Below are 23,611 nucleotides of genomic sequence, written 5' to 3'. Positions count from 1 at the left end.
CCTTCCCCTTAGTAATGACACTACCAAGCAGCAGCAATGAGTATCTTCTCTCCAAATATTTACACAGCATAAATACCCACATGGGGAAGGGGAAACTTTGCTTTGGCTCCAGCTTGAGCACACAGAGGGTGGCCCCAGGTGACCATCTGACCCTGAAGGGGTGGGACTGGTGGTCAGACCACACACCTATCAGGGTAGACCTCTGCTTCAGTGTCTCCAGCCCCACAGGCTGGGGGAGAAGCAGCGGCTCCAGGGTCACTCGGGACAGAGTGGTAAAGCGAGGCAAGCGGGGGGGCTCCATACATATGGGGCAAGGGCAGGGACCTGTTCCCCTACCCAACCCCTGTTCCCTGGGGGCAGCACCCACCCAGCACCTGGACTGGGCTGCTGCCCTGCTGTCAGCCTAAGGCAGGTTGCTGAGTTCCTTAATGGCCTGAAGGATCCTCTTCATATGGCCCACTTTGGTGATCCCTAGGTCCTGCAGGAAAGAGAAAGAGGAGGTGATGCATTTGCAGGGGGCAGCTCTTGGCCCTTGCTGGTAGACAAGCTACAGGGTGGAGGATGAGGCACAGCCCAGCTCCCCATGCTCTCCCTTGCTAGAGCATAGTGCTTGCTTGAAGCCCACTCTCCTCTTGAAAGCACATCCCTATGTCTGAATGCAGCTGAGGGTCAGGTGCTGCTGATACAGCGGGAGGACCAAGGCCACCCTCCTCCCCTGTTTCCCTCCCCTGTGCAGAAGCTGCACAAGCTCAACTCTGCAGACCAGATGCAGGGCCAACCTGCCAAGGAAGGATAGGGAGAGGAGGGATGGACGGCACCATGTTCCCCAGGGCACAAGGGGGTTGTACCTTAAGGTCTCTCCTCTCCAGCAGAATCAACTCTGAGCCCTGGATGTCATGCCGAACAAAAATGTCTCTGTATTCCCCTAAACCAAGCGTTTCCAGCCAAGCTGCCACCTCCTCGGAGCCCCACTTGTCTGCTAGTAGGGAGGAAAACCACAGTGGTGGGCTGCTGGGGCCTGTGGAGGCAGTGGGACACAGCAGCGCAGGCAGCAGTGATGGCAGCCTGTGGTCAGCAGACAGCATACCCCCTCCCACCCCTGACTCCAGCAGGGCCAGAGGCCACAGCCTGCTCGGGCTGCAGAGGTCTCTCCTCTCCTTGGCTTACTTATGGAGCACCTGAGCTGCTCCCCCTCAACCAGACCCCCAGCTGTGGACAAGGGACTTACCCAAAGGTCTGAGCTGTACCAGAGCCCCCTTCTCCCCCTAGCCAAGGAATTATGGGGTTGGGGGTGCTCTACAAGTCTGATAATCAGAAAAAGCTTTAAGGGGCTCTTGGTGACAAGGGTGCCACTCCCAAGCAGCCCCGTTCCCCTTTCCTGAGGATTCTTCCCCAGCATTCCCCGAACAGGACATTGAGGGATAGGTCAGCACAGGGGGGTCCTTTCTAGCATGGACTGCACCACCTGTCTCTCCCTGGCACACTGCTCACTTTACCTGGGAGTGCACTGTTGGCTTTCTGCTTCTGCAGCTTGTCCTTCTCCTTCCTGGGCTTGGGGATGTTGAGGCGAAGCTTAAAGCTTCCCTTGCTGGCACCTTCCTGTGAGAAGCCAGGCTTGGTGGGATGCTACAGCTCCCTGAGGCTGGGCTGTGCCAGACCCCAGTCCCTGTGCACCCACCTCCTCGGCAGGGTGGGCAATAGGGCCCAGCCAGTGGATGTCCAGCAGCCGCTGCAGCTCCTGGCCCAGCACACTCAGAGGGCCCTGAAGCGCCTCCTCCTCCTGCGGCGAGTCCAGCTGTGGGGGACAGGGCCCATACCCAACCCTGCTGCCACCCCCAGAGGTAGCAGCCTTGAGGGGCTTCGGGTGCTCTCCAGTCCCTCACTCACCGCCTTCCCATCCAGGAATGCCCTGGTCTCAGCCCACAGCTCTTTGATGCTCAGCACCATCTCCACAGCCATATTCCTGCTGAGAAACTGGGGCACAGAGGGGGTAACCCCTTGAGCAGCAGGGCCCCATGGGGCCTGGGTAAAGGCTGCCTTACACTCCCAGTCCCCGCTCACCTCTGAGGTGCCAGCAGCTTTGTGGGAGAGGGCTTCACTCAGTGCCAGGGAGCTGGCATTGACTGCATGCGCCAGCTCCTGCTCCATGGCTTTGTGAGCCTTGGCTGCCTCATGGATCCTGCGGGTGACAGGGGCCAGAGCTGCCACGGCTCCCCTGGGCTGGGCACAGCATGGCCACAGCACAGTTCCCTCCTCCCTGTGCCCACTATATTCCCCTTCCCACAGTCTGACCTGGCAATGAGGGTCTCAGCAACCCGTGAGACCTGCTGCAAGAGGCTGCTCTCCTCCTCGGTCAGGTACTCCATGGACTGCTGGGAGCTGAGCCGTGGCCGTGTGGCTGCTCGGTAGCTCTCCCCTTTCTGCTTGTCCTCCCAAGACTTGAGGGTGCTTTCAAATGCCTGCAGGGGACAGACATGGCCCCTCTGAGACTGTCATACCTCCCCATGTCCCTCAGCATGGTTCTGCTGAGCTCCTCAGTCTCACCCGGTCCCTTGTCAGCATCTGGGCTCTGTTCTTGTGCTGGATTTTGATGATGCCAGGTGGCTGGATCCAGGCCTCTCCATCCACCTGCACAGGTACACCCTCGTCGCCCCGGATGGTGATCTTCACCACGCGGCACTGTGGGGCACACAGCCCAGGGGTGGCATCAATAGCTGCCAGGCTGAGCAGAGCCACACTGCCTCAGGCCCCACTGCTGCCCCAACAGTGTTCAGGCATTAGCTGTGGTCCTGCAGGGTACCTCACCACTACCTGTGCAATGCGATGGTGCTGGAGGTTGATGACCCGTGACACGGCCATCTGGATGCTGCCAAAGACTGCCACCACCTCCAGCTTCTTGTCATCAAAGGATGGAGCCCCAAAGTTCTGTAGAAGATCACTACACATGAAGACATCCATTTTCCCCCATGTGTGCCCAAGGCAGGGACACCCTAGCCCTGGGGTATCTTAGGACTGGGGAAAGGACATCACGCCACCCAACTCCTCTCATGGTACTGACACTCACATTATCCTCCTTGGTGCCTCCCCAGAAGTTGATGCCCCCAGCATAGCTGGGGATGTTGAGGACAGCAATGCCCTGCAGGCTGGGCAGTGAGATTGGCACCCCGTCACACTGCAAGAGAGGGCTAAGCCTGGGGATCTGCTGTAACACTGCCCCTCCCACCCTTTCCCTGCTCTCCCAGCCCTTTACCTCCAGCTGTACCCGCTGCTCCAGGTTCTTGTAGGTGCGCTGCAGGAGCTCCTTCGTGCCCAGCACCCCATACCACATCATGTTCTTGGTGCGGCTGCTGTGGGGCAAAGTGGAACAGATGAGGGGCTGTGGGCTCCCCACTGCCTGTCACAGGCTCCCTACCCTTCCTGGGGCACTGTGCTGAACAGTCCCGGATGGCTGGCCCCACCTTAGTTTCCTCAATTCTTGCTACCTCCCAGAAAAGCCAAAGGTGCAGCATGTTGCACCCAGATTTCGACCCTTCCACGCCAGCATGGCAATGTCCCTCTCTCCAGCTGCAGAGCAAGTAAATCCCACCGAGTCCTCAGGTCTTCACCCTTTCTGAGGTGTCTGCAGCCTGCCACCAAGGGGTGCTCATCCCAGCAATGGGTGCAGGTACAAAATCTGATGCAGGATGGATCTCCAACACAGCAGGCCTGAGTCACCCCCATGGCTCCCAGCAACTTGATGGCACTGGAAAGCCAAGGGTACATGTTTTTTCCTGGGGGAAATCTATGGGTTCCAGCCAACCTGCACTTCTTGGGGTGCTCATCGCGTTTGTTGTTGAACTCCAGGGAGATCTTTGCATCCAGGCCAATGCCAAAGTAGTTATTCATGACACATTTCTCCAAGAAGTGTCTGAAATCAGCAAGAGGGAAAGCAGGTTGAGCAGCAGCCACACATCGGTGACTCTGGGCTTGCTCCAGAGGATGTGGTGTAACACCCACTGGAGCAGAGCGGCTGGCACTGGGAAGCCTGACCAAAACTAGCAGGGATGGCTGCTAGTTTCCCTCAGTCATCATGGCACAGCCAGGACCTGCCTGCAGGTGGGAACACCAAGCTCAAAGCATCAGCCAGAGATCCCACACCATCCACAGGCAGGCTCCCCCAGCATGGGCACTGCTTGGCCAAGGAGGGCCTGGTACCAGGGATGCCACGCTGGTGAGCAGCAGCCTCCTCAAAGGGACAGCATGGTACCAGCTCTGCTCCTGGGCAGCAAGAGTGGGACAGGGTCTCCGGGGCAGGCAGAACACCTGACTCACAGGGTGCTGGGGTCTTCAGGGAATTGCAAGCTGCCAAAGGTGTCTGGCCGCTCCAGGACGATGGAGGAAGATGCAGAGGTCACCGTCACCCGCCGGGAGCCTGGCCAGGGTGACAGGGAGGTAGCTGCCACACGGGTTCTCTCCCTGAGCCCATCCCACAGCTCACCCCCATGCCCCCACAAAATGCCACATGCCCTGCTGGCATCTTACTGAGCTTCTCCTCCTCCTTGTTGAACTCCTCCGAGCTGTCCTTGCTGGGGCCCACACTGCCCTGGTAGGCTTGGGTCTGCTTGTTCTGCTCATCCACAGCTGTATACAAAGAGGGGCATGACAGGGAGTCTGTGCAGCCCTGTAGCCCCTCCTCGTGTCAGGCCTGTGGGCTCGAAGGGCCCAGGGTGGGGCCACTGCTGCCATCCCAAGGATCCCAGGGGAGAACAAAGACATGGGTCCAGCACCAACCCAGTGTGGCTTCACAGTCCCTGCCAGGTTGCTGCAGCAGCAGGAAGCTGCCAGGTCCCACCACTCCCTCACCTCTCTCTGTCTGCTCAATGATTTGCCGCAGGGCTTTCTTCAGGCTGTTTGCCCGCAGCATGAGTTGCTCCTTGGATTTGAAGATGCGAGGCTGGGGGTTGGGGTTGAAGATGCCAGCTTTCTCCCGGTCCTTGACATCAGCGTGGGTGGCCTGTGCCATCTCTTCAGGGACCATGATGGCCTGAGCTTCCTCATTCAGCTCCCGCACCAATGAGTCCAGCTTTTCATTCAGCATGGCGCACTGTGGGACACTCACCCCACTCAGTATCTGCCACAAGCTGCTGCCCCCCACCAGTGCTGGGTGCTTCCCTGGGCATTATGAGTGCCTGGATACCCCCAAGCACCTGGCCATCCCATGCCTGGGCACCCCAAGCATGGCACACCCCCATACATGCTCAACAAGGGCACAGGCCTGCGGAGCAGCCCATCCCTTGTTCACGGGCTGTGCCACCAGCTTGACCCAACCCTCCAGCTCCCCTGCAACACACCTTCCGTGCCATCAGCTCAGCCTCCTGCTTGTTCTCTGTCGCCCTCTTGTAAGCCCGCCCAACTTCAGTCACAAAGTCATTGACAGTGCCACAGAGGAACCTGCCAAGGGAAGTGGCTGGAGGTCAAGAGGGGCACAGCATGGCCAGCGAGGCACAGATGCCAGCCAGGGCGCCTGCTGGGATAACACCTGCTGCTCCAGAAGGCCAGCACAGCCAGCATTATCTGCCAGGCACCAGCACAGCCGGCAGCTGCTGGAGGCCAGCTGAGACAGCCTGGTCGAGGGGGGTGGAGTGGTCCGGAGGACAGGCCCCAGCCCAGCAAAAGGGGCTCCTGGCACCCACATCAACAGCTCCCTCCTTACTTTGCAGAGGAGATCACCACTGAGTGCTTGTCTGACTCCAGGATCTTGGCCAGGTGGAAGGCAACAGAGTCCGCGTAATGGGAGATCTGGACCTGGGGGACACAGGTGGAGACAGCTGGACACCTGCCACCTTGCCATGTGCCCCGCTCAGGGACGGAGCTTTGCCCAGCCAGCCTTGAACTGGGGATGATCAGCCCTTATTCAGCCCACTCCCCACCACTGCTGCTGGGCAGAGGCAAGGTCAGTCACATCAGGAGGGAAACTGGGGCAAGGGGCTGAACAGGAGCACACAGAAGAGTCTAAAGCAGCTGTCCACAGGCAGGCTAGCTCTACCTCACCTTCTGCCTGCTCCCAACTGCATATGCCAGGCTGAGACCTGCCAGGCTCATTTCACTGCATGCAGCCAACTCCAGCCCCCTCAGAGCCCCAGGGACCCCCAGAATAACCTCTTCCTGTGCCATCCCTCCCTGTGTGTCCCTGAATTGGGTTGAACAGGAACCTGCCCTCCAGCCTGCCCTCCCCATCTCAAGCCCCCAAATGCCAGCAGTTCCCACCTGGATGTCGGAGTCTCCATTTTCCTCCTCCTTCAGTGCTGAGGGGGACTGCTTGGGGGCCTCATAGGTAAGCACACTCCACCTGCCAAACAGAGACCATGGCTGCTTGTCATCTCCTGGCCCCCTAGCACAGGGACAGGCAAGGAACTGGGACAGGCTTCCCAAGAGATGCCAGGGTAGGAGGGACAGAGAGGCATGTATTCCGTGCCCTGCTCACCGGTCCAGCATCTTGGTGGTGGCCCTTTCCAGCTTCTCCAGGATCTGCAGCAGCTGAGTGTCATCATCGCATAGGCTGCCCCAACCCAGGACCCGTGCAAGGTCATTACCAGTCCCCAGCGGCAGGACACCCAGCTGACACTGCAGGAGAGAGGCAGAGTGGGGGGGCTCAGAGCAGCCCCCAGGGGCACCTGTGACACCCCCAACTCTGCCGTGCCCATTGCTTGGCAGCACCTGGGGAACACAGAGTGTCCCAGTGCTGGGGATGGTGCCAGCCTACACTAGTAATGCCAGGCACTCCCAACTCACCTGCTTGTGGAGGCCAAGGGCATCGATCTCAGAGAGCACCCAACCCACACTGCCATCCCCACCACACACCAGGATTCTGAAGGTGGAGAACTTCTGGAAGAGGCGCAGCCTGGGTGGCAAGCAAGGAGAGAGGGAATAGGTGCTGTGCCAGGCGCCCACTGGAATCCCAGCAAGGCAATTCCAGGGTGCTCAGGCTGGTGCTTACCCCAGGTGTGGGCCCCCATTCATGAGGTCAAAGACTTGGGCTGGGTTGAGGAACTGCTTGAACTTGCGCAGAAACTTGACACCTTGGTTGTCCCCACTCTTGGAGTTGACAAAGGCCAGGAGAGGGCTGGAGCAGGTCGAGGGGCAGGTGGCTTTCCAGAAACCTGCAGAAAGCCCAAACACATGAGCCCCAGCTCTCACTGCCCACACACACTTCAGGAGAGCAGAGTATGGACACTCCATCTGTGCCAAGCCCAATCTGTGGGGTGCTGGGGCAGGAGGGGCAGTGATGGGGATGCCCAGGGGATGGTGAGGGGCAGAGGGAAGAGGAAGCACTATGCTTTTTAAGAAATGAGATGGGGAAAGAAATGTGCCCAAGGCAGAGCAGGATTGACAGCTGGCCCAGAGCCCGCACCTGCCTCAGGCACATCTTGGCTATCCCAGTTCCCTGGCTGGTGTCTGCAGGCTTCTTCCCTTGGCAGACCAAGCAATGCTGCAGCAGGGACCATATCAGCCATCATGCCATTGGCATGAGCCCCACAGCTATTGCACTTAGAGCCCCATGGGCTGCCACCAGGAGCCCTAGCACCCCCACCACAGCAGGAGCATGGGGGTAACATCCCCACAGTCCCCCCCTCCTTGCCTGGCCATTGCTCCATCTCCACTCCCAGCCCAGCTGAGTGCAGCAGAGCAGTAACACAAAGCACTGAGAGCTGCTGAGTCAGAGCGTGGGCTGCAGCGGAAAAGCTTGCTGCCAGCAGCACTCATATGCTGCAGCACGACAGCATGGCAGGACAAGGGGGGGACTGAGGCCTTGCTAAACTGGTCCCAGTCGGGTGGGCAACAGCCACAGCCACGGGTGGCTGTGCTGCTGGAGAGGGACAGGGCAGAGATGCTGCCAGGGATCAGCCACCAGCAGCCGAGGCTCTGGAGCTGAGGAGCAGCCGCGTGATGGTTACCCTGACAGCATCCCAATTAGTAACAAGGCAAATGAGCCACCGGCTGAGCTGAGTGGTGAAAAGCAGTAAAGAATGAAGAAAGCAATATCCGGAGGAGAAGAACAGATTTTGCTCAGCGGAGGCCAGCTGGGCCCCTCAAGAGAAGGAGACAGCTGGGGGGGTCCCCCCACGCTCCACATGGCTTTTCCCTGCAGTTCCCGTGCCAGGGCAAAGCTGTGCTCTGCACTACCAAAAAACCAGCTGAGCTTCAGACACTGAGAAATAACCCAAGCAACAGCTTTATCCTGCCTTGACAGATGCTGACCCATTGAGGTGCAACAGAGGACGGCCCACCTCAGGGGTACAGGGTTGGCACTGCTGATCCCAGCACAGAGGCACCATGTCCTGAGCCACTGCAAGTGGTGACCTGGCAGGAGCAGCTAAAGCCACATGCAGGCAAGAAATGCCACCCCAAAGCCCACAGAACACCACCAAGCCCTGAAACAGAGTGCAAGGCAACAAACAGACTTCAACTAAGGGAAGGGCGTTGACTCTGGAGCCTACTGAAGTTAGTGTTCCTGCTGCCCCACAAAACAGGCACAGTGCAACAAGTCAAAGCCTCCAGAAGACCTCAGAGAGCTCAGAGCCCTATCCCAAACAGCCTGTCCCCCCCACCAGAGCAGCCCTGTGCCTTCCCCAACTCACCATCAGAATCGATGCTGTTCAAGGCAGTTGGCGGGATGATGGACACTTTGTACTGGCCCAGGGGGCACCTCTTGCCAAGGAGCTCCTTGCAGGCACCGTGAACCTGGGAACGCAGGAATGCCTGTATCAGCAGAGCAGGGGGATGCAGCACCAAAGTCTCAGCATCAGCTTTCCCAGAGATGCACACAGGAGGGGCAGTGCTGTCTGTGCTGGGAGAGGGGCGGGGACAGGGTGTGTGGGTATATCCTTACAATGGCCTTGCACCAGAGACAGCGCCAGTCCTGCAGCCTCCGGACACTGCCACAGGTGCGGTCACAGACAGCACAGCGTGCACTGACAGGCAAGTTCCCCTCCAGCCACTGATGGGGCATGGCCACCTGCAGAGAAAAGCAGCTACCAAGAGCATCCTGCACACTTCAGGGAAAGATCATAGGCCACCTCTTTCCACAAGCACCATGGAGGTGGTGCCATTTAGCAGGGCAAGGTGGGTCTGGGACCCCTCCCATGTCCTCTCATCCCTGCCCACCTGGCTGCTTGAAGCCATCAGCATGTTAGGCAGGGTAGACATATCCCCAGAAAATGTCTGGAGGTGATCCCACTTGGACAGCAAAAAGGGATCCTGATACAGGATTCCAGAGGAGGTGTCCCCAAGCTACGCCCCTGCAGAGCCAAGCCCAGAGGCCACACAGTGCAGGGGACCGCTACAGTTTCTTCCTGCTTCCTGATTTGGGCACAGCAAGGCTAGTTCTGATGGAGGATCTGTCCTGCCAGGATGCCTGACAGGGACTCCCCTGCTTACCCCATCCTCATCCTCGATGATTTCAATGCCAATGGAGGCCAGAGTCGTCCACTTGCAGTTGTTTGTGGCTCTCACGGCACAGCGCTTGTGCGCCTTGAACTTGCAGACTGCATGGGGGAGAGCAGTGAGGAGCAGGGAAGGTCCCCACGGCATGCACATCCCTGGTCCCAAACCTCTCTGCATCTGGGCAGTGGGCATCACCCTGCACCACTCCTGCTCTGGCCCAGCCTTGAGAGGCTGCCCTGCTCTGATGCCAACCCCTGCCCACATCCCAGCAGGACGCCAGCACTGACCTTCGCAGGAGAGGCCATGGGAGGTGACCCCTGGAAGAGCTTCACGGCACACGTTGCAGAAGGTGGGGCGGGCGTGAGAGCAGGCGTACCAGTTGTGCATGCCCGAGAAGTGCTCCATGTTGAACTGTGTGGCCTGGAGACACAGCCCTGCCCCATGAGTGCCTGGCACCCTCAGCCGGCACTCCCTCTCTCCCGGCCTCCTGAGTCCCCCCAGCCCAACTCCTGTCCTCCTTGTGGGGCTGTGCCAAGGGCAACAGCTCTTTTCTGGCAATCAAAGGCACACAGAGGGAAACACACTCCACACAGAAATACAGATCCATTCAGCAGCCTGCCCACATCACCTCATGGATCTCCCACTTCTGGACAGATTTCAGGGCTGTGATCCAGTCCTCCATCTCCTTCCGGTTCTCCGCACATAAAATGAGCTTCCTGAATGGCGTGATCACCTGCAACAATCACCATCCCCACGTTCTCTCGCAAGGCCACTGCCAGGCCAGCCAGAACCCAGCACAGACCCCAGCAATCTCTGGCACACCAGTGCCACCTCAAGCAGCAGGAGGCCATGCCATGGAGTGCTCCATGGCTCTGGGGGGATGAGAGAGGTCTGTAGTGCCTCCCCACACGGTTCCAAGGTCTCCACAGGGTGCAGCTGGTAGCCCCACAACTCCCTCACCGTGAAACTGTTGTTGATGTTCTTGGTGCTGGTCTCGGCCACACTGGCATCAGACAGATCCACCTCATCGAAGATCAGGGACTGCGAGGGAGGAACCAGAGCCCCAGTCCACCAGGCAGGGATCTCTGTCCCCTCCTGGGCTGGCAGGCTCAGGTCCCCCCCAAACTGGGCATGTTGGAAGCACCCCCTAGCCTACCTTGGCATCCTTAGCATAATAAAGTGTCCTGCCTCGCAGCTTGAAGTATCGTCTCTTCCACCTCTGGAAGGAGCTCGTCTGCTTCAGCAACAGCCCCTCCTTTACGCTCTTCTGCAGAGACCACAGTGTCCTGAGCTCCCGTAGCCCCCCAGGATCACCAAAGCCACCATTTTCCCCTGTGACACCAGTCCCCGGGTCCCCAGGAGCACAGATTGGACATTCTGGGGCTCACTCTCTGCTGCATGTAGCAGGGCAAATTATGTTCCCTGCCTACCATCGCCTGGGCACTGGGCACTGCCTGTGATCTGGAAGGAGGCTGCTGGGCATGGCAGGACTAGAAGATGCAGGTCTCCAGCAGTGCAGAGGCTCCACTGTTGATTCTTCCTCTCCATCCCCAGGGTAGTGCCTGGAGATCCTCACCCTGCTGCAGCTCCCTAGAAGCCAAGGGCAGAACTGGAGCCAGCAGAACTTCCTTTAAGAGGAGACTAGTGCCCCAGAGATAGCAACTGCATCTTCAAAGTGGCTTTACCTGGGCACTGCGGCCCCAGCTGGTTTGGAGAGCAGAGCTGGAGCAGAGCCGGAGCGCAGCCAGCTCTGCCTTGCCCCCACAGTCCCTGGAGAGGACAACCTGGGGCTGAGGGTAGCCTGCAGCAGGCAGAGCATCCCCTGCAGCCCAGTGCATCGCTGCAACCTGGCTGCCCGTTCTCTGCCTCCCCCCGAAACACAGCACCTGCCAATATTTACCCTTCTTGCAGTGGTGTTTACAAGACTCAATTAATTAGTGTTTGCAACATGGCTATGAGCCTGAAAGAGGTGGCAGAGATGCTCTGGCACTGCCTCATCTATGATTGTATCTTCTTTAAACACCACCGGCAGCTCTGTTCAGCTGCTTCTCTGCAATTAGCTGCCACAGTGGTTGTATCCAATCCAGGCACATGATGACAAGCCACATTTAACAGCAAATTAGCACTGGGCATGAGGGCACAGCGAGGGAAGCATAGCGGGGCTCCACACTCCTGTGCCAACCCATGTGCTGCAAGAGGTGGCAGCCAGGCACCCATCAGCCTGCAAACACACCAGCCCCAGGTCTCAGCCTAAATCTACTGCCCCATGGGTCTGAACCAGATGGCCAAACCACCAGGAATAGCAGAAGACTTCACAAAGAAACTAAAACCCCACCTGGGGTGCTCCCTGAGCTTCAACTATCCAAATGCATAACCCTCCTGAACCTCCCTGGGGCACCCACCACATTGTTCCCTGCTCTCTGCCAGCTTGGAGTTTGAAGAGGGATGTTTTAAGCCTTTATCACTCCCCAAGACTGCTGCAGAGTTTGGCTGCGGTCAATCAATCACCATGGTGCCTCAGAATGTCAGTGCAGGCTCAAAGAGCCCAGCGGTCCCCGGTGCCAGCACCCCGGGGCACACTGAGTCCTTGTCCTGGCCTCAGCTGTGAGAGCACACAGGGATCCCTCCAGGGGGGTCCAGCTGTGACCTCAGACCCGCACACAAATCGTTCACCCAGCAGTCCTTGTCCCACACCAGGGGACAAGCCAGGGTCCTGCCATGGCCCGGGGGGATCCAGCCCCAACCACCACATCCACCACACCTGGCTGCCCCCATCAGGCACAGGTTCCATGTTTGCTGCAGTCATCGCTGTTGTTGCACAGAACAGGCAGTGTGTGACAGCGGGCAGTGGTGTCAGGAGCTGTGATGGTGAAGGGCGGGGAGGCCATTGGAAGAAAAGGATGACAATGAGAAGGAAGAAGGGGTAGGTCCATGATGGTGCCTCAGGGCTATCGCAGCCGGGGCTGGAGCCAGCTGGGCATGGGCACTCTGCCTGGCTCCAGGGCCACGTTGGGGGTAGGACACAGCAAGGACTGGCTGCCTAGGAGGGTGGCACCCGCTCCTGCGAAGGAAGGTCAGAGCTGAAACAACCCCAGCAGCAGCAGCAGCTCCTGACAGCAGCAAAAAGTCATCACCCAGCCCCAAGATATCACAGTCCTGGCACTCCCAGGGACAGAATGCAGCTGCCCTGAAAAGCAGACTCGCCCACCTCCACCACCACACCCGTGATAGCTCGCCCACCTTCACCACAACACTTCCAATACCACGGCTGGGGAGACTGTGCCTCAGTTTTCCACCAGTGCAGACTAATCCCTAGCCAAACCAACACGGGGCAGCAAAATTGGTGCAGAGAAGCTCAGGGGGCACCTCTCCCCACGGCCACCCTTGCGGGCTGCTTTGGGCATCAAAGCCCAAGCGCTCTGTGTTGCCATGTGTAGCATTTTGCTGCATAACTCCTCAGGTAAGCAGCTGCCCATCCAGGCTCCATCATCCCTGGTGTGTGATGCCACGTGGTACAGGTTCCATTGGTGCCCACACGGGGCCAGACAACCCCTCCCAGGGGAAAATAAGGCAGGTCCCCTTTCCAAAATAAGCCCTGGAGTCCAGCTGTCCCACGCTGCCTGGGCAGGCACACAAGTCTGGGGTGATGAAGGGTTGTTTCGGGATCTCACTGTGGTAAGCCACCCACCTACCTCATTTTTTGACCATGGGTCTCAGCCAGCTGAGACCTGCTCCAGCTGTTGGGGCAGGGAGCAGCTCCCAAGTGGCTCCATGGTTTTGGACCCCTGCTTTTGCAATGAACAACAGAAGGACACCTGAGAGGCACCTGATGGCCAACGCCAGCTGCAGGCCCAGCCACACAGTGGGAATGCATGCTGCAGCAGCATTGCTGGGTGAGCCAAGGGTTTCCTCTTTGCAAACAGGAAAGGGGTGACAATGGCAAGGGCACACAGGCCATGCCAGGGTGGCATCACCCCTGCTGTGCCAACTCCTCAAAACCCTGTCCAGAGCACCAGGGTCACCACAATTGTATAGCAAGGGGCTATTAGGTACCCTAGAGCTCAAAAGAGCTGGAGCTGAGCACCTGTAGCACAGGGACTGCCTCTTCTTCCTGGAGAGTTTTGGGGACAACAGGAGCGCTGGCTCACTGGGCTGGGAGCTCTGCACTAGTCATTGCACAGCTGTAAAACACAGTGTGCCTCCCACACTCTAAAACCAACCCAAGCCACTCCACTCACCCCAACCACAGCTTTTCTTTCTGGAAAGCCCCAGGCAGCACTTCAGGGAGCCTCAGCAAAGCCAGAGCTAGTCTCACCTCAGCAACCAAGGCGGCACACCCAGAGCCACATATAACCTGCCCAGCATCAGCCAGAGGCCAGCTCCCCTGTCGGGCTCTGTCCCAGCACTCCACTGCCCCATCCCAAGGTCCCTCCCTGCTCTCTCCAGCCCAGGGGGCTCAGCACCAGCACTGGGGGAATCCCAGAGGCACAGGGCAGGAAGGGAAAGGTGAGAATGAAACCATACAGTGTCTGCAGACAAACTACCACCTCCAGGTCAGATGCAGCTGAAGTGGCAGCGGAGCCTCAGAGAGGACACAGGTAAAAATGGCCCTGGGAGGATGGCCAGCCACGTGCTGTGGCAGGACTGGGCTGGTTTCCAGAAGCCATCATGCCACAGGCTGCCTGTGTGCTCAGCACAAGCAGGGGGCTTGAACGGCAGTCCAGGGATTCTTCCAGGTCAGGCTACAACCTGAAATGCCAGCCCTTGATTCAGCCCTAAAGCAGAGCCCCAGGATGCTGCTTTGTTCCATTACCCCGCTCTCCCAGCTCTGTCACCACCATTCCTGGCAAGAGCCCATTGTGAATCCAGGTCGGACCACAGCTGGGGCAGGAGGGTTTTCCTGCTGGGGTCGGCTTGGACAGCGAAGCAGTGCCTGGAGAAGAGCCAGGAAGGTTGTTACCCAGGAATGCCATACATATGGCTCCTGAGCACCACACTATCTGCCCACACAGCTGGCCACCCTACACCACTCCTGAAGGGACATACTTGTCCCTGAGACCACACGATGCCTCACCCAATAGGAGGAGAGGGGAAAGAGGATAACTCGTCAACACACCGACCTGCATTGCACCAGCATCATTCCAGGTAGCCACCCTCCTGCTCCAAGTGCAGCAGCCCACTGGGCACAAGCTGGGGTCCAGTTGCATAAGAGCTCATCCCCCAGCTGAGCCAGCAGGCACCAGGACAGCAGAGCAAAGCTGGCAGGCTTCAAACAGCCCAGCTGCAGGGCTTGCACCAGCTGCTAGGCACCCCACAGGCTGGAGTCAGTTGGAAACCTTATCAAGCTTTGTGACACAGCAGAGCTCTTCCGGCACTGGGCAGTCAAGGGGCTCGGTGCCTGACAGGTGCTTTGCTCCTCATATGCTCCCAGAGGATGGAGCTTTCTGGCACTTCAGGACCAACCACAATATCCCTTCCCTGTGCTGGGTGGATGCTTAAAAGGAGATTCTAGCACCAGCCCTGACACGCCCTCACATTGCACCCACAAGACCATTAAAAGGCAACAGACAATTAACAGAAGGAGAGGAATGAGGAAAGGAGCCCCTAGAAGAAAGGCAACCCCCCTAGAGCACATTATCCAGCAGCTGCTTTTTAGAAATGAGGTCATTCTTCCCTATCTACAGCCACATCAGTCCCCAAGCATCATACTTGCAAGCATCCTGCATCAGACCAACTTTTACTAGTTCACCCCTGCACCTTGTGCCCCAGTGCTGGTGGGAACAGCCCTCCCACTCTGCCCAGCAGGAGAGGGAAAGAGCTGATGGACAAGAACGCCATTCACATAACAGAAAAAGTTGGCACGGAGAGGGCAGAGTGCTTGAGTAACCTCACAAACATCCGGCTTGTGACAGTGGGGCTATCTTCACACCCCAGGCACCAGCTTGGTGAGCCCTGATTAATGAGAGCAAGCCCAGCCTCTCTGGTCTCAGACAGTGTTTTCTCGTGTTGAGATGCAATTTCCTAGTTTTTCATTTCTCTCCATTGGCAGACACCACTGAGAAGAGCCTGGTTCCCCCTTTGCTGCACCCTCCCTTTCAAAAACCAGGGACTCCGTGGTTACAGTCTCCCCTCCGGGTTGAACAGTCCCAGCTCTCTCAGGCTCCCTCTGTATGAGAGATGCTCCAGTGTCCCACCAGTGTCAAGTCTAGAGGGTGCACTGCCCAGGAGCTGTGCAGAAGAAAGGTTTCCAGGCCTGGCCCCAGCCAGCTCTACCTTCTTTCTTCATTTTTGGCCAGGGTTTAGCACTCAGTGGGCAACATTCCCCACAGCCTGGCTCTATAGCACTGCCTCACCAGGCTCCCTACACCTGCCCAACACCCCAATATGCATAGGTACAGCTTGCCTCGTTCCTGGGGCACTCTGAGCCTGCAGGATGCTCAATACCTGCAGCAAGGACAAGGGTACCAATAACCCCACTGACCTCCCTGAGCCCCATGGGAGGATTCTGGTGGGTCCCTCAGCCCCACCAAACAGCTGTGATGTATCTCAAGATCAGGAATTCAGGAACAGGATTCCCCTTTCCAAACAGCAGACAAGCCATGGTTACCCCTGCCCACCATGGCCATGAACATTGTTCCTATGCCACGGGCAACCCTGGATCCCTGGCACGCACCCCGCTGTGTTCCCCTTGATACCCCTACCCCCCAGCTTGGGTGCAATCACCCCAGGACCTGTCACTTGCTGAACCAAACAGCACTGCTGGGTCACTCTCTGCCTCCACTCTGGGAGGCAGCTGCTGGGAGAGCCTGCGCTGAGGCAGTGCCGGGGAATGAACGCCCCAGACACATGAGCAGGATGTGACCCACCACCCCCATCAACTCAAATGCCTTGGTGAGCCCCGGAACCAGGCCCTCTCTTCCCTTCACCTTCTCTACAAGCCCAGCCCTAAGGGGACCAGTGCTGGGAAACAGCATCACATCCCCCTCCCACTCTGCACTTGCGCACCTAAAACCTGGTACAGGCAACTGGCAGCCCCCAGATGCATTGAGGAGGATTGGTGGGGGTGGAGGGAGAATGTCAGCAAGACTCCATCCATCCTGGAGCCTTTCACTCCAGTAGGGACACCTGCATCTGGCAGTTGTTTTTGTCACTGAGCACAATGACCTCGCCGCCCCCACAGCAGTGCTGGCACAAAGCACCCCACAGGGTGTGCACAGTTCCAGCCTGGAGGTGTGGAGTGGGGGGGATGTGATTGATGTGGAGGCTTGACAAAGGGATGTGATCATGAGCATTCAGAGTGCAGAAGCACTGGAACTGGGGAGCAGCAATCAGAAGGATTCAACAGATCCCAAAATGATCCTCACCTATTCCTGTCCCAGGGGCTGGACAACACCCTGGAGTGGGAGAAGCTGCCTGCTTCCATCACCAGAGACCAAGGCCTCCCCAGTCAGTGTGGATGGGGTGGGGGTCCTGACCTTTCCCAGCCCCGCAACATGGCAGGCTTCTATACACCCTCTCAAGCACCCCATCCACCACATTTGACCCAAAATATGACAGTGAGCCCTGACGCCCCACCACCTGCTGTTTCAGGAGCTGCCACTCTGGCACTGAACTCTCCCTTATAAACTGTGTTCTTTAGGTACCTGTCCCTGGGGTGCAGGCAATGATTCCCACTCCCTGCCCCAGCCCCACCTGGGTGCCGAGGATGTCAAGACAGGGGTGTCACTCAGGAAGGTGCCTGCCATGGCACACACCCCGTGGCTGTGGCTGGAGTGACAGGCAGCACATGTGCCTTGTCAGGGCTGTAAGCCTGACCTGGGTGGCAGCAGCAATGCTGTTGTATTGCACTAAATAGGAATTTAGTTACATTGGGTGTTGGGGAAAGACGTTATTGGGTCACGTGAATGGCATGTTCCCCCTTTCTCATGGGTTCCCGTCACATAACCCCCTGGTTCTGTATGCCCTGTGGTCTGTCCCACGGATGGTCCCTCCCCTCACCCCTCCCAGATGTGGTCCTCTTTCCCCGCCCCCACCACCTGGGGCACAAAGCCCCACTGCAGGTGAGGCACGCCCTCTTTGCTGCCTGGGTGGTCGCCAACATCAGAGGTGATCTGTCCCACATGAATAAATTGGACACTTTGACCCACGTGGCAGGGAGTGCTTCTCGTCTCTTATCTCGTTCATGCAGTTCTGTGTGGGCTTGGGTCCTGAGTGTGCTGGGTTTGGACTCATATAAGCCCAGAGATCCACAGATACTGCACAATGTCATCCAAAAATCCTCATTTCCGTAGGAAAGGAAGGAGTCCATCCAACCAGATGCCAGGCTGGCAAGTGCAGTCCTGCCCATCAGGACCAGGGCAAAGGCATCCTCGGGAAAAACACTGAACCGCAACACTGAAAACACGGAGGTGGCAGGGGAGGCATACACAGCTCACTCTCAGGCCCCTTCAGCTCCAGCCCTGCCAGCTCTCACTCTCTCCCCTAGCTCCATGGGCTGTTAACCCAGACATGTCATTTCCACCTGCTCATCCATCATGCCACCTGCCTCTCCTGACATGCTGCACAGCATGACCTCCTGCATGGCTAATTGCTGATGCCAAGCAGGATATGGGCAGCAACCACAGCGGGCAGGGAGACAGCCTTTCCCCACGCGCAGCCTGTCAGCAGCGAGGCCGGAACCTGCTTGAGGTATGGGGGGCTCTGGCGACTGGGCTGTGGCTCAGAGCATGCTCGTGTTCCTGTGCTGCTGCTGTAGGACATGGGCATAGCCCAGCCATCTGCCCCTTCCCCTCAGACTTCCTGGCATGGATGGCTCCCTGTGATGTCCCTGTGCCCCACAGCATGGCAAGTGCTGCATGGCAAACTCCAACACCCTTCCAGAAGGGTGCTGAGGGCTCCTACACAGAGCTAAGCATCCCCATGATCCTGCACAATGGCCTGGCTTCCCACTGTGCCTCCTCCCCAACACCCTGCACCAGCATAGCCCTCTCCACCCATGTGGCAGCCAACTTGGAGAGGGCAGAGTTGATGCCAGCCTGCTTCAAAGAAGGGAAAATTGAGGTATGTTCCTTGAGCAGCCAGATGGACTCAATAAGAGCCCCTCAATGCCCCATGCCCCAGAAGTCTCTACTGCCAAGTGGAAAAACCCCACAGTGCTAGGTTGGGAGCATGGAATTTCCATACCATTGAGCAGGTATCCTCTGCCCCACCTCATGCCAGTGCACCAGGCTTGGCACAACAGCCAAGACAGGGACAGCAGGAGGGGAGCCTGCCCCAGCTCCAAGCATCCCCACAGCTGCAACCAGACCCACATTGCCTCATTCCCCTTCCTTCATGCCCTCAGCACCCAACACCAGAGTCCAGTAATAGCCCTCTTTTCCACAACTACGTTCCTATGCCGTGTTTTCAGAGCTCTCCCCCATCGCGGAGCAGCACAGCCACCAAATCCCCACTGAGGAGAGGCTGGCACGGGAAGCTGGCTGTAGGGGGATTTCTAGCAGCCCCCATGTGCCGCCCAACACTGCAGGCACTGCCTTGACTCATTCCACCACCTCCTTCCCCCAGCTGAAAGGTGGATGCAAAGGACCAGCATGTCATCCAGAGCATCCTCCAAGCACTGTGTCTGCATCCTCCCTCCCCAAAATGTTCCCCCAAACCTCCTTCTCTCCTCACATCCTACCTGGCCATTTGGCCCAGGTTATTTCTGCCAGCATTGCATTTCACTGTCCTGACCTGGGACCTCTGACCATGCGCTCCTGTCTGGCTAAAGGCACCACACCCCGTATTTTGTAGTGGTAATCTTGTAAATTTTGTAAGCTATCAAAATAGCTTTTTCTGAGCAAACTGTGATACACACACACAGATACTCCAGCTGCTGTCATGCTAATGGCTGGGAAATATGAGTGTTCACGTCTGACCTCAAAGGTGTTCCCATCTGTCCAGCAAACCACCACTGGGGACTAGATCTGTGGGAATGGGACCTGCAGGGGAGCTGGCACAGCCAAATTGATCTAGGGCACTAGGAAAGATGCACGGTTCCATTTTGCCACCTACCAAGCCCTACACACACAATGCCTGCAGCAGGGTGTGGGATCTGAGGAGCCTACAAAACTGTCATGACCCTAAATCTCAGTCCCAGAACATCCATGGAGCATCCTAAAAGGAGTCCTCTTCTTCCAGGGACAGGTAAGGGGAACCCAGGGGATACAAATGCAGCATTGAAGGCAGTGTGGTAAGGGCCCTCTGGGTATGGGAGAGACCCTGTTCCTGAATAGTGGGATGAAATCCGTGCTTTACAGCCCCATGGGACCAATGCTGACACCACCACTGTGAGGTTTGCATGTTTCTATGTGCCCTCCCATAGGACACAGGGGGCCAACACCCTCCCAGCTGTGGCTGGGTCAAGTCTGCCAGCAGCAAGAACCTGGTACCCATTTACACCCTGATAAACTCCCCCGCCTTGTCCTCAGCAGTGACCCCACACCCAGCCAGCCCCTCACCACCGGCATCCCCCAGCCCTGACCTTGCTTCTCATCTGCCCCGAGGTGGAAACCTTCCGGATGAGCTTGTGAGAACTGTCCTCCTGCTCTCCCTCGCTGTCGGATGACTCCTCACCACCAGCCTCGGGTGAGATGGGTGTCAGCTTGTCCAAGTCCAGGGATGACACTGATTCCCGGGTCTTCCTCGAGAACAGGTCCCCAGGCACCAGCTTCTCAGCCATCTTCCAGTCTGGCTTGGCTCAGAGCTCTGTAGCCCCTGATGACAGCCCTGAGAGGACAAAGACACATAGGAATGGAGGAAAAGCCCTGAAGAGACATGCATGGCCCCTCATCCTGTAAGGCTCTGCTAGCTGGGAGGTGCAGCCCTGGAAATCAAGGGAGATGGTGCATCCTTGCCCAGAAATGACACTCAGGGTGGCATCCTTGCAGGCAAAGTTTTCCTTCCTTGCCTTTTTTTCAGTGTCCCAACTATTCCTCAGCCTACCTGGCATCCCAATGTTGTCCCTGACTTGGGCACAGGAGACTGTGGTTGCCCCGTGCTGGGGCATTGGTACGTTGGTGCATAGAGGAGTGGAAGCCATTCCCGCAGCCTGTGCTATTTCTCCTTGTTGCCCACCCCCGAGGTGCTGGGCTGCGCTGCGTGGCCGGGGACAGCGCAGGGATCTCCATGAAAAGCAGCAGCCGGACCCCGCCATCCGTCTGGCTCCGGCAGCTGGGAAGGGATGGGCGAACCTCCTGCGCCCATGGCTCGCGAGCCCCGAGCAGGTGCCTGCGGCCGGGCTGGGATGGATGGGGGAGCGCGGGGCTCCCGCATGCGGGGGAAGCCGTCCCCATGGCACCCCTGCCGGCCCCGAAGGCTGAGGAGGGACTGGTGGGGGCACCTACCCGACAAGCGAGCCTGGACGGCAGCAGGGCTGCCGTGGCCGGGTTGGGGGTGGCAGGGGCCACCCCACGGCGCCGTGACGGGCTCCACGCACCTACCACGGGCCGGCTCCATCGCGCCCTCCCCCTTCCCCGCGGCGCAGCAACAAGCGTTGCGGGGAGAGGGAGGGAGCGAGGGCAGCGCTGCGGCCCGCGCCCCCCCCCCCCCCCCCCCCCCGGGTGCATTGCCTCCTCCAGCCCCGGGGCTGCCGGGTGCCGGATCCCCGGCGAGCATCCCGCAGCACGCCCGGGACAGAGAAGGCGGAGCGCCCCCCGCCCCGCACACACCTTGCACGACCCGAGCCGCCGCCGCCGCTGGCGCAAGGTCGCTCCTTCTCCGGCCCGCCGTCCGCAGGCCCCCCGGCCCCGCCAGGACGTGCCTCCGCAAGCGGCCCCGGCCCTGCCCCTGCCGCAAGCCCCGGCCTGCTCGGCACGGCGGGCGCTGCTGCGCGGCGCGGGCGGCCCACGCACGGCCCCGAGCATGCGGGCACAGCGGGCACCCGCGCGCCCCCGCGCGCATCCGTGTGCGGCACCCGCGCGGGCACGGGAGAGCACGTGCACGCACGTGTGCGCTGCCCGCCCACGGAGGCGCGGCGGGCACACCCGAGTGGGTGTGCTCACGCACATACGTGTGCACAGGCTCGCACATGCACGGGCAGACACAGCTTGCACCGTGCACAAACGGATGCTCCCCTCGCATGGATACATGCATGGGCCCGGGAGAGCACATGCAGCACTGCAGTGCACCTGTGTATGCGCCACCCACGTGGGCAGGGCCAGCACATGCCTAGGCATCACAGCCGCACATGCGTGTGTACCTCCACACAGGCATATGCACAAGCAATCACAGACCACACAGGCCTGCGCACCCTGGGCATGGGAAAGCACATGCACCCTGTGCCTGCACATAGATTTTTGTGGGCATGGGCGAGCACGTGCGCTGCCACTGTGCACATATTTGTGCATTCCCCACATGGACAAGGGCAGGCACACGGCTGGCACAGGTGAGCATTAACCCTGTGGCCACGCACATTTTTGTGCACATACTCACACGCACACCCCACACACAGGTGAGCGTGTGCACCATTGCCATGCAACCATATGGGCATATGGCGTTACATGGAGGCACGGCCAAGCACATACACAGATGCTGCCACACACTTCCACGCACACACAAATGTGCTGGTAGCCCAGAGGACCGCCCATGTCCTGAGTGCATCTCCAGCAGGGTGGGCAGCACGATGAGGGAGGCAGCTTCTCCCTATCTGCTCTGCTGTCCTCTGGTGACATGCCCAAGAGTGCTGGCTCCAGATCAGGGGTCTCCAGCACAAGGAGGATGTGTTGCTGCTAGAGTGGGTCAAGAGAACACCACAGAGATGCTCTGAGGGCTGAAAACAGTCTACTGTGGAAACAGACTGTGAGATATGGGGTTGTTCAGCCTGTAGAAGACAAGGCTCCAGTAAGACCTTAAAGTAGCGTTTCAGTATATCAAGGAGTTTCCAAAAGGAGAGTTTTTCACAGGGCATGTAGGGACAGGACAAGGGCCATCAGTTATAAAGTGACTTATGGTGTGTTTGGATTACACAGAAAGAGGAAATCATTTTTCATGGGGGTGGTGAGGCACTGGCACAGGCTGCACAGAGAAGCTGTGGCTGGCCAATCTCTAGAAGTGTTCAGTGACAGGGTGGATAGGGCTTGGAGCAACCTGACATCCCTGGAAGATGTTCCTGCCCTAACCCTAACCCTAACCCTGCCCCTGGCAGGGAGAATTGGACAGAATATCCTTCAATAATCCCTCCCACCCCAAACCTTTCTGTGATTCTGTGGTGCGCATGCATGCAGATGGCCCCACAGAGGTGTGATTGCATAGAGCATGCCCTGGAATATGTGTTGGAGCACACACACATGCATACACACAGGGGGGTGTGCCACCAAAAATCTGGGGAGAGAAGCTCTGGCCTCACTTTCCATCCCACAGTGTTGCATGGGCCTCTGCGCTCATCTCTCACCCACTGCTGCTCTGGACTCTCCATGCTGGCAGAGCCCCATATCCCTTCCTTCCTCCTGGGCCATTCTGCCTCAGTGCAGGGACAGGAAGCTCTCTCTTGTCCCTTCCCAATGCACGGCTTTCCCTTTCGGGCTGTAATGGACTGTGGGAGTGAGGGGGGTCTACTATGTGTACCATACTATGGGGTTTGGACTTTTCTGCTCCAGGATTCCCCATCTCCCACGTGTGGCAGGGGTCTCTCATTAAAGCATCACTACCTGCCATATCCTCATCCTTCCCCAGCTCAGGTGTATGGGACATTGTGGGACAGACCTGGGATCTGTATAATGGAGAGATCATCATGATGGGGAGACAGACACCAGGGCCAGGGGCTACCATACCTTTGTGGGTTCTGTTTGCAATTCTGGAGTCTCACAAAGCAATCCCCAGGACACCCCATGCCATGGCCACATCCAGCATTGAGGGTCCCTGTATCCAGCAAGCCAGCCATGCCACCATGCCGTGGGCCGACAGTCATACCTGGCAGCAGCTGGAGCTGCATGGAGGGACAATGGTGTTTTGAATGGGTCATGGGGCACAGTTTCCCTGTGCCTGCAGTTATCCACATGCAAGGGCTTGCACAAGTAGCCCTATGAACTCACACTTATAAACGTGGGCATGCATTCACATGTGCACATCAGACATAGGACAAGTTCCCCCGTGCATGCATTCACCTGCACGTGCAGTCACTTGGCCACTAACACTTGTGTGCAGCAGCATG

At 58.3% G+C, this 23,611-nt stretch overlaps 1 protein-coding gene and 1 non-coding gene across 9 annotated transcripts; both read right to left on the bottom strand.

The window, feature by feature from the left end:
* Positions 1-28: 28 nt before the first annotated feature.
* On the bottom strand, positions 29-21,391 carry DGKK (diacylglycerol kinase kappa). 8 transcript variants are annotated; one of them, XM_064712907.1, is made up of 30 exons: positions 21,132-21,391; positions 19,946-20,190; positions 10,580-10,690; positions 10,384-10,464; positions 10,052-10,156; positions 9,711-9,843; positions 9,418-9,524; positions 8,870-8,995; positions 8,619-8,721; positions 6,977-7,139; positions 6,772-6,880; positions 6,464-6,603; positions 6,247-6,328; positions 5,693-5,784; positions 5,331-5,430; positions 4,843-5,083; positions 4,522-4,620; positions 4,312-4,411; positions 3,800-3,907; positions 3,251-3,347; positions 3,065-3,172; positions 2,812-2,925; positions 2,545-2,679; positions 2,293-2,459; positions 2,062-2,179; positions 1,888-1,974; positions 1,679-1,780; positions 1,497-1,614; positions 849-979; positions 29-478 (listed from the first exon to the last, which is right to left on the bottom strand). In XM_064712907.1, exons 2-30 carry the CDS (start codon positions 20,141-20,143, stop codon positions 404-406), a joined length of 3,450 nt encoding a protein of 1,149 aa, XP_064568977.1. In that variant the 5' UTR covers positions 20,144-20,190; positions 21,132-21,391; the 3' UTR covers positions 29-403. The 8 variants fall into 8 exon arrangements, with proteins under 8 accessions (XP_064568977.1, XP_064568975.1, XP_064568972.1 ...); XM_064712905.1 differs by having other exon boundaries at positions 1,679-1,795; positions 3,251-3,344; XM_064712902.1 differs by having other exon boundaries at positions 1,679-1,795; positions 21,132-21,390.
* On the bottom strand, positions 18,596-18,692 carry LOC135448003 (small nucleolar RNA SNORA17). Its single transcript, XR_010440371.1, has one exon. It is a non-coding gene; the product is annotated as a small nucleolar RNA SNORA17 (small nucleolar RNA).
* Positions 21,392-23,611: the final 2,220 nt, after the last annotated feature.

The sequence above is a fragment of the Zonotrichia leucophrys genome, chromosome 4A (assembly GCF_028769735.1).
Source record: "Zonotrichia leucophrys gambelii isolate GWCS_2022_RI chromosome 4A, RI_Zleu_2.0, whole genome shotgun sequence".
Lineage (NCBI taxonomy): Eukaryota > Metazoa > Chordata > Aves > Passeriformes > Passerellidae > Zonotrichia > Zonotrichia leucophrys.
This window is presented reverse-complemented; position numbering and strand designations above follow the sequence as displayed.